The sequence below is a fragment of the Neltuma alba genome, unplaced genomic scaffold (assembly GCF_004799145.2).
Source record: "Neltuma alba isolate B1F8T4 unplaced genomic scaffold, ASM479914v2 tig00010645_pilon, whole genome shotgun sequence".
Lineage (NCBI taxonomy): Eukaryota > Viridiplantae > Streptophyta > Magnoliopsida > Fabales > Fabaceae > Neltuma > Neltuma alba.
The window spans coordinates 177,398-193,188 of record NW_021635495.1 but is presented as its reverse complement, the minus strand read 5'-3'; the positions used below and the strand labels follow the sequence as shown (position 1 = coordinate 193,188).

The following is a 15,791-nucleotide window of genomic DNA, read 5'->3' as shown; positions in this document are numbered from 1 at the left end:
TTGGTATAAACTTAAGATGTTAAATATTTTCTAGCTTTCCTCCCTCAGTTCGCAAAAAAAAAAAAAGTCTTTTTCTTTTTGGCTTTTCCCTCTCTCCCTTGTACATTTGTTGTGAAGCACAGTCTGACTCCATCACAATGACCGGACTTCTGCGCCTGGCTATTTGAATTTATTATACACTCTAGGTATGCCCGAATCACTACAAACATTTTCCAGGAACATTCTTGTGTCCATTTCAGCAGCGGCATGTGATGACATTGATAGTTCCCTTATTTTCACCCACTTTCTTCCACACTTCCCAAATATCTTCTGCCATTAATTCTCATATATACTTCCCACCCCATCGACATGTTCAACCGTGCAACCCCCTAAGGGAAAGATCCAATAGAGATTATTTCTTTTAGAATATATAAAGCAATACTGGTAGGCTAATAAAGCAAAATAAAGAAACCAATACACTATTGGTTGAGATGGTAAGGGGTCTCATCTCCGTAAGAAAGAGAAAACAAGTTCAAATCTTGAGAAGCACACTTATTGGGAGGACTTTAACTTTAACGCTTTCAACCTAACAGAGATTCGTTTCAAGTCCAACATGATTTGATAATACTTTGAGTTATACTAAAAAAAAAAAAAAGTAAAACAAAGAGACGTGGTTTTATCAGGAATTGGACTGACTTTAGGCTTCCAAAGTGCTTATATACTCCTGACATTGGCTATAAGATTCAAACCTATATGACTCTATCTTAATACCTGAATATATACATCAACTTTATTACCATTCTTCATTACTACTTGGATATTGGGATGAGATTGTGGGGGTGGGCGACCAAAACTCCTATGGCCTACTTAATTCGACGTTTAAAATGCGAGGGGGCCTGGGGGTACCCCCTTACCTCTATCCCTTTCACTAACATATTTGCAGCTCAAGCATTAAATGCAAACAAATTCAGTCCCTCCCTTTGTTTAGACACTTCAATTCTTTCTGATTTAGTTTAGAGCAAGCATTTCCTTATTCTCATTCTTCTGTGGATCGCATTACCAACAAAACAATAGATCTTAAGTAGAATGATTTAATCGACTAGTTTTACCCATAGGAGCTTTATTTGTTTCATCCATTAAATATGATTCATGAGGTCTGAACAATCTCAAGCATGCACGTGTATGGTCAAAAACGATGCCACGGAGGCTTGAAGATATTTCATTTAATGAAAATATCAATTAACATACCACTGGACCATCTTATGTATAATAATCCCCCCACGTCGCCAAAAATCATAGGCCAATTCTTTCCCTATTTGATACTTCATTTTTCTTTATCTTCATCTCACCCAAAGACATCACACAGAAACGTATAGATTCAAATCTCAGGCTTAAAATCATCACGCAGATCCACAATCCCAAAACGAAAGTAAAAAAGTGATCAAAGTATCAATACTAGATATGAAGAAGGTATGTACATATATTGGAAAATTATTTTGCAGTGCATAATCTTGCACATTTAACCCCATAGATATCTGTTTTGATGTGTCACAGCAGATTCTTCGAGGTCTCTGTAAAAGACCATACGAACAAGAAAGAAAGAGCACCGCAAGGACTGAAGAGTTCAATGGTAAGAAATTATTTTCCCAACTGTTCCGTTATTGTATCCGCCAGTTCAAACAAGTAGAATCCTCTGTATGTATCATATTATATGGTATGATTTTCCTTTTAAGATCAAGTTGCTGAAGGGAAAGACATAATTCTAGTTGATCATCACGAGTTGTCTCACGGAACAAAGGAAAACGAGGAGAGGCAACTTGGGTGCAAGAATATGAAGATATTTGCTTTCATATGTAGAAAAGATATTCCAACGGCTTGCTTTTACAGTACCCTCAACTTGAAGAGACTTGCAAGCTTTAACAGAAGACTGCATCTTGTGTACCCTATGAAGATGAAGAGAGAAGAAGTGTCCGTAGGAGTGGGGATCAGTAATAACAAGGCAGATTCGAATGAACATGTAAGAAACAAGGTTCTGCACGCCACTGAGGCATCATTCTTGAATTCAGAAACCAAATATGATAAAATGAAACCTGTTTCGAGAATGAAAGAACTTGTTAGATGGGCAGAGAAAGGAGGAAAATTCAATGGACGGAAGGTAAATTCTTGATCCCCTTCATTTATTGAACATGGGCTTATCACTTCCTGCAAACTGGATAAAGACTAAGTTTAAAGGGATTAATTAACATAGCAGAAAAATGTTGATCAAATTATGAACAGTTTTTGCAGTTCAGAAGGCGAGGAATTGTGAAAGAAATTGATAAAGATGATGAAGAAATTAGCGGCCCTATCACTTCCTCATTTGCAGCCACTGGGCACGTGACTTGCGGAAAAGGAAACTGGGTAACCTCTGATTCTGAATGTAAGCAATGTCTTCAGTAAATTTGTTTCTCTAATATGTACACTTAATCTTAGTATTGGTTTGATCTCTGAGAACATATTAAGGTTTTTATGCATAAATATCTTCAGCTTGTGATTTTGGACCACAAATTTCTCTAATTACTGTTCTACCTCTGATTGATGAGCAGTTGTGGTGCTGGAACTATGAAGAGATGGGATGTAAAGGGGACATTTGATGGTTGTGTTGGATTTCAATTCCACTATTGGTTGATGAAACTGAAGCGATGCTTTGTTCATATATACTTTGTGTGAGATATTTTTAGAGATTTATTAATGTAATGTCAATGCTTGATGACATGGAAGTGATGTGCTCAATGAGAATGTTTTTAGAATTACATTATTATTGGTTTGACATGAATTAATAATAATATTATTATTATTATTATTATTATTATTATTATTATTGATGATGATAGAATATAAGTCATAATATTGATGATTCTACAAGATATATGTGGCTCATAGAACACAAAGTAATCTTCATCATCAATTTGAATGCATGGGCACCAAGCGTAACATCACTACGCTTCTACCAGAAAAACATTTTTTTCCAAAAAAAAGTTTATTTTGTTTTTAATATAATATATATTAAAAAAATCTCTTTGAGCTTAAATTATTCTGAGAAAAAAGAAAAGGGTTGGAACTTTTGGTTTGAATTAGAAGCAAAACTAAGAAAAATATGGATCTCCTAAATATTTGTACTAATTAGCTGTGTCGATTGACAATACGAGCCGATAGAAATGATGGGCAATATGGTAAACAAACTTGACAACTGGCATTAATTTTAAATGTGAAATAAATATCAAAGGGAGAAATGTTCCTTATACTACATCTGCTCCTTAATATAAAATCATCTGACTAATTTAGAGAGATTAAAGAAGTTACTAAATTATTTTAAAGTAACTTTAAAGTATTTATATTTATCAACTTTTTTTCTCAAACTAATTTGTTTTACTTACAAATTGATGTATCTAATGATATATATAAGTGTTTTAAAGAGATTATGTAATATATGCTATAATTAAGTAATTTTGTAACTTTTTAATCTCCTCAAATTGGTCTACGGCTCTTATATGAAAGACTGAAGCTAATATCTTGTAACTTATCTACTTTACTTTGTCTTCTTCTTCATCGAATTTTCTATAACACTACACCTTCATCAAATATAAATTTTTCTTCTAATAAACATAGAATGATGAAGAATTATGTCACATCTCACAAAATTTAACCCTGACAATGAGTATAAAAAATTAAGTCAAGAGTCAATATGAAAAGTAGACTGGCCGATGAAGCCAGACATGACAAAAGTTCCAGATAGGGTTCGGACTGATATTTTTGAAATTATCGGTCTAGGAAGGACAAAATAGAAGAATTCTAGAAATTTTTTAAAAAATAGAAAGTTGGTAAATTAGAGGTTTTGGAACCCTATTTGAGGCTTTGGAAGTGAAAATAGCATGAAAATAACTTATTAAACAAAGGATTTTTGGGAAAATTAGTGAAAAATGAGAAGAAATAATTATTTTAAATATGTAGAGGCCTCAATAATTCTTGAAAAAATATGACAAAATTATTTAAGGATTTATTTGATTTTATAAAATTATTTTCAAGCCCTAGAAGTACAGGCATTAATTTTAAAATATTTATTATCAAAATCTTATCGGTAAAACTTGATTTCAGAAAAAATTCAAAATAAATAGTTAGAGGTTGAGATAAATTCTAAATTTTTTTCAGCGGGCTTTCCTATATTAAAAGGAACTTTTTGATGGAGAGAAATGAATTTTTGGAGGCCTAGAGCTATTTTTGGAAATAGTAACCGAAATAATGAGTTTTAGCTAGAAATTGATAATTGTGATTAGGTCACACTTCCTCTTCTTTTCGAATTAGTTTTGGGTTTCATATTAGGCCAAGAAAGCCCAGAAATTTTTTGCAGCCACAGTCCATTAAGTTAAGAGAGCTTAAGCCTAAATTAAGCCTAAAATCCAAAAGAAAAATCAAGAAAGAAAGACACTTGGCATGAGCTAAAAATCGGAGGCTAAGAAGTGGGACACATGGCCCCTTATATGGCAGAAAATGGCACGATTTTGGAGGGCTTATGTGTTAGTGGCAGTCTCACCCAAGAAGGGGGGTGAATTGGGTGAGTAATAAAAATTTACGAAATTAAAACAAAGAACTATCAGAAACAGAGAGTGTGAGTTTAGAATGATTTCACCGTAGAGAGGAAGATACAAGATTTATACTGGTTCGGTCTCAATCACTTGACCTACGTCCAGTCCTCAGAACATCTATGAGTATTTCACTATATTCCAAGATTGATATAGTAATTGAAACTCTCAATCACTCCCCCTTACTTCCCGTAAGGTTACAGCCCCACTCAAGATTCCACACCCTTGAGTATCACACAAACGTGATTAATGAGTAGTAAATAAACTCTCTTACAGAGTGAATAAATGATAATCACTGATGCTCGGAGTTATGAAAGAACAGAGTATTGAATGCAACAATAAAAATCAACAGAGGGTAGCTCGCGTATTTAATCTGTTCATTTAATGCTTCTTCGCGCCTTTTATAGTTGAAGTCATTTAGTAACCGTTAGACGGAAGAGCTTCTAGCCGTTGTAAGTCCGGTTGCGTGTTTTTCCAGTTGCAACGGTTTCCGCCATTAATGCTTCTGACAAGGTAGGTTACAGACTACTTGGACAACCGTTGGAGTGTTGTTGGGATTTTCTTCGTAATCTATAAAAATACATTAATTCAATAAGTTTATTCTTTGTAGAATAAGATCAAGAGTAGATCCGAACAACTGATAATCGAATATTCATAGCTTATGGTTAGAATCAATCAGATGTACTGGGTAGTAACTGAACGTGCTTGATCGAAGTGATGTTCGATTATTACTTGATCGATCAGGTTATTGATTATTTTGAGTGAAGACTTTTGAAGTAGAGAACTAAGATTATCGATCAAGTTATGGATCAACAGCTTATCGATCAGGTGATCGATAAAGGGAAATAGTGATATCATACTATGATGCATAGACAATGAAGATCAAGGTTGCTTTTGATTTTGACACTCTTTAAATAGTGAAACAAGACACTTATGAAGGCTGAGAAAAGCTCGAATGAAATATATGATAAATTTTGAGAAACATCGAGACTTAAGGTTTAAATTGAAATCACCTCATGATCGAACAAGTGATCAAACACTTGTTGATCGATTAGGTTATCGATAAATAGAGTGTTAAAGAAATGACTTTTGAAACACTAATTATCAAACACTTTATCGATAAACAGATGATGGATAACCTTATCGATAAACAGTAGGCAAAAGTATATTTTGTGAAAGCACAAACTATGTAAGTTGATCGAATAGATGATCGATAAAGGGTTGATCGATAATGTTATTGATAAAGAGGTCTTTCTTGTAAAACAAAAGAACTGATTTATCGATCAAGTTATGTGAAAACAACGTAAACATTAAGGGTGGTTATCAATAAGATTATCGATAATCTAATTATCGATCTGGTGATCAAAGAGCCACAATGTGTCAAAGATATGTTGATTATTGATCATGTGATCGATAATGTTCTTATCGATCAGGTGATCGATAAGCCACTGAAATAAATTCCTGCACGAAAAGTTATGAGGCAATGTTCAATCATATTATCAATAAATGGCTAATCGATAATGTGATCGATAAATGGCGATAAAAGCAAAACATAGAATGAGTAAAGTGCATTACCATTTATCTATCTTCTCATCGATAATCGGTTTATCGATCATGTGATCGATAAACACCTATTAAATTTGTATTCCGATTATCGATCAAGTGATGATAATTTATCACAAATTTTCATATGCAACTAAGAATGATTGATCAACACATTATCTAACACGTTATCGATCAAAGTTTCTACTGAGTTTACTTAATTAAATAGAGTTATTATCTATCAGCTTATTGATAAAACCTTGATTGATTAGATGATCGATGAACATGCTGAATCACAAATTACTCACTTTGTTATCATCAAAACCTTAATCCTAACATTCTTCCCCTTTTTGATGATGACAAAACATAGGTAAGAAATATTAATCAAATAACATCAGAAATAGTAAAATTAAGTAGTAGACAGATCGAAGTAAAATCAACTGTCAAAATACATCAGTAAAACTCAGTACACTCAGAACATGTAGCTAAACATCAATAAAAACACATCAAAGTAAAAGTAAAAAGAGACTCTAAGCAGCAGAATCCTTCTCCCCCTTTTTGTCAGCATCAGGTGGGGAAGAGAAAGAAGTAGAAACAGGTGGAATGGACAGGGGAATAGGAAGAGGGCGAAGGTGAGAAAGTGGAGAGAGTGATGGGATATGAAGAGAGGGAACTGGCTGGGGAACAGTGATCAGGGCCAAGGTAGGAGAGGGAGTGGGAGAGGTAGATGGTACAAATGGTGAAGTAGAAACAGGAGAAGTGGGTATAGTGGAGGTAGAAGGTCCAGGCTCATAATAAGGAGGAGATGGGGAATGATGGAGTAAGTCCTCAAAGCTTAAGGTAGTGCTGGGGGTAGAGAAGTTGTTGTAGAGAGAAGCTACCATCCCTTTGAGCTCTCGAATTTCTCTATCAACATAATCAAATCTCTGAGAAACCTCCTTTTCCAAAACCATCATTGCTTGTCTGTGAAGATCTAGGATTTTGGAAATGCCCTCAAACTTTCTATCTGAGACTTCCCCATATTCTCGAGCAGTGGCATAAACTCTCTTCTCAAACTCTTGAAGCTCGGCCTGAAACATCTCCCTGAGAGATCTCTCCATGGATGAGGGTATAGGGGCATGAGAAGGAGCTGCAGTGGATTCGGCTTCATCCTGAGTCCTAGAGGTGCTGACAGCTGGTTGCTTCCCCTTGTCCTTCTGAGGTACCTTTTGAGATGGTCTGAAAGGTAGAGGAATCCTCATCTTGTGCAGCTGTGTAATCCCAAAGGCAGGAACCTTGGTCTTGGACTCTCCAAGCTCAAAAGGGGCAATGTTATTTGCCTGTAGGATGTATGTGGCCAACTGAGGATAGGGGATCGGTGTAGACTTGGATTTGTTGAGAACAAAATCCTTCATCTCATTATAGATCAAAGCCCCTATATTAATCTTTTCTCCACTGATTATCCGGGCCAATAACAAGTAATCATCTTGAGTTAAGTGTGAGAAGCTTCCGGATTTATTGATCATACTTCTTGAATAGATATAGTGGATTATTCTATAATAATCACACATCTGTTTAGGTGGGAAATTTAGCTCACCGGGGTACTCATCACTTTGCATCAAAATTTTATAAGCCTTAATTTCATTCATATCTCCCCCTCTCACCGAATCTTGAGTTCTTAGCAACTCATTAATCTTATCAGTAGTAAGGTGGAAGGTTCTACCTCTAAGTTTGACCCTTAAATAGTCATTTACTAGATTGTCCTGCTCATCATATTCTTCTACTGATTCCATGTTACAGTAGAACCTTTTAATCACTTCAAGACAAAATTCTCCACCAATTATCAGCTAGTTTGAATAGTATTCCAGGGGATCACTCAAGTCCAAATTAATTTGAGTATTTTTCTTTAAGCTTTCTATATCCACAAAAACAACAGGGCAAAATCTCCGGTTTGCAAAATCAGCCTTAAACTTAGCCGAATTCACTTCCTTATCAAGGTTTCCAACTAGTAATTCAAAGAAATTAGATGGAATACCTTCAGAGGGAATTTGCCGTGCCATCCCTTCACTGGCTCTCTGCTTTTTCTGCCTCGATTACTTGGGAATGGGAATTCTCAATGTGGTCTCCACAGCTTTCTGAACTGAGGCTTCATCATCTGACTCGGTTTTCGATTCCTCAGTGACTACCGGCAACTTGGATTTGGACCAAGGAGATTTTCTTGGAGGAACGGGTTGCTCTTCGGTCTGACTTTCTCGAATTTTCAGGACTCCTCTTTTCTTGGATGATTCTTCCCTCACTTTCGGTCTATATCGCTTTCGAGTGCCTGAGGGAGTAGTGTCGCTCGATTAGACTTGCTTCTCCGAGCCTTCTTCCCTTTCCATATTCGGCTGTTTCACTTGTGCCATTTCCGAGGAACTGATGGATTTCAGAGAGATTAAGCAGTTGGAAGTAAGTGTTTTGAGGTTGGTAGTAGTCGAAAAGGTGGTAGAGTTGGATTCGAGTGGATGGATGACCGGAAATTTAATGGAATAGTGATTTTTGGACCGTTGCTAGAAACAGGGGAGCGGTTTGGATCGAGTTAGGGTTTGATAACTGACAGGAGTTTTTGAAAATTTTAATGTTATAAAATTCAAAATTATTGATCAGCGGATGATCGATCACTTGTTCGATAAATATAAAGAACACATAAGAACACTGAAGGCAATTATCGATCACGTTATCGAACAATCAATTATCAAACATGTTATCAATAAAGTTAGTAGAGGAAATGCGTACCTGGTCTTTTTATCGATCATTTGATCAATAATCCGTTTATCGATTAGCTTATCGATTAATGCTTACCAAAATTTGAGTATATGTCACAAAAGACTTGCCACTCCTTATCGATGTTCTGATCGATATTCTATTTATTGATCAGCTTATCGATAATCATTGTTCTGAATCTCTTTATTTTCCACACATGCTATATTTATCGATTAGGTGATCGATAAATTACTTCTATGTGGCTTCATGATTATTGATCTCTTGTTCAATCATTCCATACTCTGTTTACCTCTGTTTTTCTTCGACAAAACAGAGCTTCCTACAAAACAAATTTCTATCCACTCGATGCTTAAGTTAGTTATTTAATCATCAAAACATTAAATTTAAATATTGAAATTTGAGAGATAATGTGAGATTTCTTACAACTCATTGGGATTTACCACTCCCAATTCTCTTCGAAAGAAGCTGATCTAGAGGTTTCGTGAAGATGTCGGCTATTTGATATTCAGTGGGGATGAATTCTACCTTCACATCTTTCTTTTGAACATGATCCCAAATGAAGTGATGCCGAACATCAATATGCTTAGTTCGGGCATGATGGACTGGATTCTTTGACAGACTTATCGTACTCGTGTTATCACATAGGATTGGAATCTCTCGTAAGTTGATTCCTAGATCCTGTAGTTGTTGCTTTAACCATAGAATCTGAGCACAACAACTTACAGTGGCCACATATTCTGATGCTATCAAGGAGATTGCCACAGTATTCTGCTTTTTGCTTGACCACGAGACAAGGCACCCTCCGAAAAATTGACATTGTCCACTGGTGCTTCTTCTATCTGTCTTATATCCTCCATGATCTGCGTCTGAGTATCCTATTAGGTATTCTGCTCCCTTCTTTGGATACCAGATTCCCAAATTTTGACTTCTGACAAGGTATCTGAGAATTGTCTTGACGGCTTCTTCGTGTGACTCTTTTAGAGCTGATTGATATCTTGTGCACATTCCAACACTGAATTGTATATCTGGTCGACTAGCCGTGAGATACAGTAATGAACCAATCATTCCTCTATATCTAGTCAGATTCATGTCCTTGCCGTTTTCTTCTGTGTCTAGCGAGATGGTTGAGCTCATCAGAGTTTTTACACTTTTGGCATTTTCTAATCCATATTTCTTTAGCAACTCCTTCAGATACTTCGTCTGGGATATAAATATGCCATTTTTCTTCTACTTGATTTGTAATCCCAGAAAGAAATTCAACTCTCCTATCATTGACATTTCGAATTCTCCCTGCATTAGCTTAGCAAACTCTTGACGAAGATCTTCATTAGTAGCTCTGAAAATAATATCATCCACATAAATTTGAACAATCAAAAGATCTTTCCTACCTCTTTTAATGAAAAGAGTAGCATCTACTTTGCCTATTTCAAATCCTTTTTCTATTAGAAAATTGCTAAGACATTCATACCAAGCTCTGGGAGCTTGTTTTAAACCATACAAAGCCTTTTTTAGTTTATAAACGTGATCAGGAAAGTTTGAATCTTCAAAACTAGAAGGTTGCTCGATAAAAACTTCTTCTAAAATATATCCGTTCAAAAAGGCATTTTAACATTCATTTGATATAGTTTGAAATCTTTAATGCAAGCAAAGGCTAAGAGTACCCGTATGGCCTCCAATCTAGCTACTGGAGCATAAGTTTCTTTATAATCGATCCCTTCTTCTTGATTATATCCTTTAGCCACCAATCTGGCTTTGTTTTTTACGATTTGTGCAGACTCACCGAGCTTATTTTTGAATACCCATTTGGTGCCTATGACTGGATGATCATTAGGTCTAGGTACCAGTTCCCAAACTTGGTTTCTCTCGAATTGGTTAAGCTCTTCCTTATTGCGACTGTCCAGACTTCGTCGAATAGAGCCTCGTCAACATTGGTAGGTTCAATGTGGGATATGAACACTGAGAAGCGCACTTTATTGAACACTTGTCTTCGGGTTTTGACCCCTTCATTGACTTTACCAATGACTTGTTCCAGTGGATGGTCTCCGTTATGTCTCCAAGCCTTAGGTTGCTCTAAATTTTCTTGTGAAGAAGATTTATTTAAATCATTTTGTTTTCTAAATGTTCTTTTGAAGGTAATTTCTTTGAAGACTTGTTTAAATCCAATTTTTGAAAATTTTGAGCGATCTCGGCATCGTCATCTAGAGGTTTTGAAATCAGTTCGGTTTCAACAAACACAACATGAATTGATTCTTCAATTGTAAAGGTACGTTTGTTGAAAACCCTATAAGCTTTACTATGATTAGAGTAACCAAGAAATAAACCTTCATTAGCTTTAGGATCGAATTTACCCAGATTCTCTTTGTTGTTGTTGTGAATATAGCATTTACTCCCGAAGATCCTTAAATGAGCTAGGTTAGGCTTTCTTCCTTTGTATAGCTCATACGGTGTTTTCCTGAGTAGCGTTCTGATGTAGGATCTATTGGAGATGTAGCAAGCCGTGCTCATTGCTTCTGCCCAGAATACTTGTGAAATTCCTTTCTTGTTCAGCATTGCCCTTGCCATTTCTGTGAGAACTCTGTTTTTCTGTTTGACGACACTATTTTGTTGAGGAGTTCTTGGTGCTGAAAAATTGTGCTCAATTCCATGCTCGTCACAGTAGTCTGCGAATTCGTTGTTTTCAAATTCTCCTCCGTGATCAAACCTGATTGACACAATGGGAATACCTTTCTCATTTTGGACCTTTTTAGCAAAAACAATAAATGCATTAAACGTTTCATCTTTAGAGGAAAGAAACAAAGTCCAAGTGAATCTTGAATAGTCATCAACTATCACAAGAGTGTATAGGTTTCCACCAAAACTTTTCACTCTCGACGGACCAACCAAATCCATATGAAGCATTTGGAGTGGCCTTTTGGTTGAAATTGTCTTCTTTGATTTAAACGAAGACTTTGTTTGTTTACCTTTCTGACAGGCATCACAAATAATATCATGTTCCTACTGAATTTTTGGTAAACCAACAACCAAATCCCTTTTAGTTAATTTTGAAAGTTGATTCATGTTAACATGTGCAAGACATTTATGCCAAATCCAACTTTCCTCCTTTTTACTAATAAAACAGTTTTTAGAAGATTTAGAGTCAATTTGAAGTGTATAATAGTTACTGTCCCTTGGAGCTCTTAGCTTTATATTCAAGCCTTCTTTCTTTAATGGCAGATCGTTTTTACTTATTACTAAGCATTCTTCTGAATCAAATATCACCCAATTGTTTTTGTCGGTACTCTGACTGACGCTGAGTAGATTGTGGCACAGACCTTCCACGTAGTATACATCTTCAACCTTCATTCCTTGGTTACTCCTTATTTCTCCGATTCCAGCAATTCTTCCGGATTGATTGCCACCGAAACTTACTTTGCCTCCGTCTTTTAGTTTGAGTGATGTGAACTTCTCAGTATCACCCGTCATGTGTCTAGAGCATCCACTGTCGATGTACCATTTGTTCGTTCTGGATGCTTTGAGGCATACCTGCAAAAAACACAATTATGTTTTAGGTACCCATACCTTCTTGGGTCCTTTTTGGTTAGTATGAGTTGTCCTAGGCACATAAGTACCTTTGGGCACCCATTTTAATGTCCCATAAGTTCCTTTCTTCTTGTGATAACAAGAAGAGGTTGTATGACCTTTACGGTTGCAATAAGAGCAAAGTGCAAATGGATTAGAGGAATGAATAGTGTTTCTAAAGAATGTAAGATATGATCGACCACTACTCTTTTTCCTTCCCTTCGACTTATCCTGAATAGGATCATATCCTATTCCGGTTTTATCCATCGAACATCGTTGAGCTCCCAAAATCACTTTGAGCATTTCACTACCCTTAGTGAATTTTTCTAAGGTTTTTGTGAGATCCTCGGCCTTCTTTCTGTTCTTTTCACATTCCATGCATCTTGGAGGCAGGACTACATTGTCTTCAAAGTTCTTTTCACATTCATTTGCTGTTCTTCCAGAAACTTTATTCTTTTCTTGGAGCTTACCAACTCCTTTGCAATTCTTACTAATTCCAAATGTAATGCATTGTATTTAGACTATAATTCATCATAAGAGGGTTTAGAAGTAATTACCTCATCTGTCTCTGAGTCTTCGTCTTCCTAAGCCATGAGACAGATGTTGGCGGTTTCTTCATCATCACTTTCTTCTTCTTCTTCTGAAGAGCTGTCACCCCAGATTGATGTGACAAAGGCTTTCTTCTTTCTAAATCTTTCTTTCTTCTTTTCTTTGTCCTTCATCTTGGATAGTTGGGGATACTCTGCTTTGATGTGTCCTGGTTTCTTGCATTTGAAGCAGATGATCGGTTCTTTTGACTCATTCTAAGATGTTGAAATTTTGTGTTTTGACTGGAACTTCCTTCCAGCTCTACTCTTGTAGAATTTCTTGAATCTTCTGATGATAAGACCCATTTCATCATCATCCAGGTCTTCTTCGTTGTCATCTTCACTCTCTTGAATTTTAAGAGCGATACTTTTGCGGTTCTTCTCATTCATCTCCTTTTTGTATCTTTGCTTGCTCTCATTTTCTGCAAGGCTTTCGAATAACGCTGCAACAGAGCCAATTGATTCTCCTTTTGTTTCTTCAATTGCTGTTACCTTCGGCTCCCATTCTTTTGTGAGACCACTTAAGATTTTTCTCACTTGGTCCTCCTGACTATACTTCTTTCCAAGTGCCGTGAGATGATTTATGAGATACGAGAATCTGACTTCCATATCTCGGACACTCTCTCCATCCTTCATTCTGAATAGCTCGAATTCTGTGGTAAGAGTGTTGATTCTACTCCGTTTTACATCAGTGGTCCCTTCGTGGGCTATCTCCAGTGCTTCCCACATTTCTTTCATGGTTTCTAGACTGGAAACTAGGAAGTATTCTCGTTGGCTCAGTGCACAAGTAAGTATGTTGATGGCTTTGTCGTTTCGGGTCACCAACTTTCTGTCTTCTTCATCGAACTCTCTCAGACTCTTGCATACTTGTTGTTCGTCTATGGTTTTCATAAGGACATAGTTACCATGCTCTATCACGTCCCATAATCTATACTCGGTCACCTTGATAAAGATTTTCATCCTCATCTTCCAGAAGGTATAGTTTTCACCATTGAAGCCTGGCGGTTTAGACGTTGAGCACCCTTCAGGCAGCACATTGTCTCCGAATCCTACCATGGGATCTCTCTTTGAACTGTTAAGTCTTTGCTGAAGAGACCTGCTCTGATACCAAATATTAGTGGCAGTCTCACCCAAGAAGGGGGGTGAATTGAGTGAGTAATAAAATTTACGAAATTAAAACAAAGAACTATCAGAAACAGAGAGTGTGAGTTTAGAATGATTTCACTATAGAGAGGAAGACAGAAGATTTATACTGGTTTGGTCTCAACCACTTGATCTACGTCCAGTCCTCAGAACACCTATGAGTATTTCACTATATTCCAAGATTAATCGGGCTCTTGACGCCTCAGTACAGTAATTGAAACTCTCAATTACTCCCCCTTACTTCCCGTAAGGTTACAGCCCCACTCAAGAGTCCACACCCTTGAGTATCTCACAAACGTGATTAATGAGTAGTAAATAAACTCTCTTACAGAGTGAATAAATGATAATCACTGATGCTCAGAGGTATGAAAGAACAGAGTATTGAATGCAACAGTAAAAATCAACAGAGGGTAGCTCGCGTATTCAATCTGTTCATTTAATGCTTCTTCACACCTTTTATAGTTGAGGTCGTTTAGTAACCGTTAGACGGAAGAGTTTCTAGCCGTTGTAAGTCCGGTTACGTGTTTTTCCAGTTGTAACGGTTTCTTCCATTAATGCTTCTGACAAGGTAGGTTACAAACTACTTGGACAACCATTAGAGTGACGTTAGGATTTTCTTCGTAATCTGTAAAAATACATTAATTCAATAATTTTATTCTTCGTAGAATAAGATCAAGAGTAGATCCGAACAACTGATAATCGAATATTCATAGCTTATGGTTAGAATCAATCAGATGCACTGGGTAGTAACTGAACGTGCTTGATCGAAGTGATGTTCAATTATTACTTGATCGATCAGGTTATCAATTATTCTAAGTGAAGACTTTTGAAGCAGAGAACTAAGATTATCGATCAAGTTATGGATCAACAGCTTATCGATCAGGTGATCGATAAAGGGAAATAGTGATATCATACTATGATGCATAGACAATGAAGATCAAGGTTGCTTTTGATTTTGACACTCTTTAAATAATCAAACAAGACACTTATGAAGGCTGAGAAAAGCTCGAATGAAATATATGATAAATTTTGATAAACATCGAAACTTAAGGTTTAAACTGAAATCGCCTCATGATCGAACAAGTGATCGAACACTTGTTGATCCATGAGGTTATCGATAAATAGAGTGTTAAAGAAATGACTTTTGAAACACTAATTATCGAACACTTTATCGATAAACAGATGATGGATAACCCTATCGATAAATAGTAGGCAAAAGTATATTTTGTGAAAGCACAGACTATGTAAGTTGATCGAATAGATGATCGATAAAGGGTTGATCGATAATGTTATCGATAAAGAGGTCTTTTCTTGTAAAACAAAAGAGCTGATTTATCGATCAAGTTATGTGAAAACAACGTAAACATTAAGGGTGGTTATCGATAAGATTATCGATAATCTGATTATTGATCTGGTGATCGAAGAGCCAAGATGTGACAAAGATATGTTGATTATCGATCATGTAATCGATAATGTTCTTATCGATCAGGTGATCAATAAGCCACTGAAATAAATTCCTGCACGAAAAGTTATGAGGCAATGTTCGATCATATTATCAATAAATGGCTTATCGATAATGTGATCAATAAATGGCGATAAAAGCAAAACATAGAATGAGTAA

The 15,791-nt window shown here is 36.2% G+C and overlaps 1 protein-coding gene across 4 annotated transcripts; it reads left to right on the top strand.

Annotated features, from left to right (window-relative positions):
* Nucleotides 1-1,358: 1,358 nt before the first annotated feature.
* LOC114757804 (uncharacterized) lies at nucleotides 1,359-2,794 on the top strand. 4 transcript variants are annotated; one of them, XM_028946894.1, is made up of 5 exons: nucleotides 1,359-1,449; nucleotides 1,537-1,609; nucleotides 1,713-2,134; nucleotides 2,257-2,398; nucleotides 2,565-2,794. In XM_028946894.1, the coding sequence occupies exons 1-5, from the start codon at nucleotides 1,441-1,443 to the stop codon at nucleotides 2,582-2,584; spliced, it is 666 nt and encodes a 221-aa protein (XP_028802727.1). In that variant the 5' UTR covers nucleotides 1,359-1,440; the 3' UTR covers nucleotides 2,585-2,794. The 4 variants fall into 4 exon arrangements, with proteins under 4 accessions (XP_028802727.1, XP_028802729.1, XP_028802728.1 ...); XM_028946896.1 differs by having other exon boundaries at nucleotides 1,534-1,609; nucleotides 1,746-2,134; XM_028946895.1 differs by having other exon boundaries at nucleotides 1,534-1,609; nucleotides 2,266-2,398.
* The last annotated feature ends 12,997 nt before the right edge of the window (nucleotides 2,795-15,791 follow it).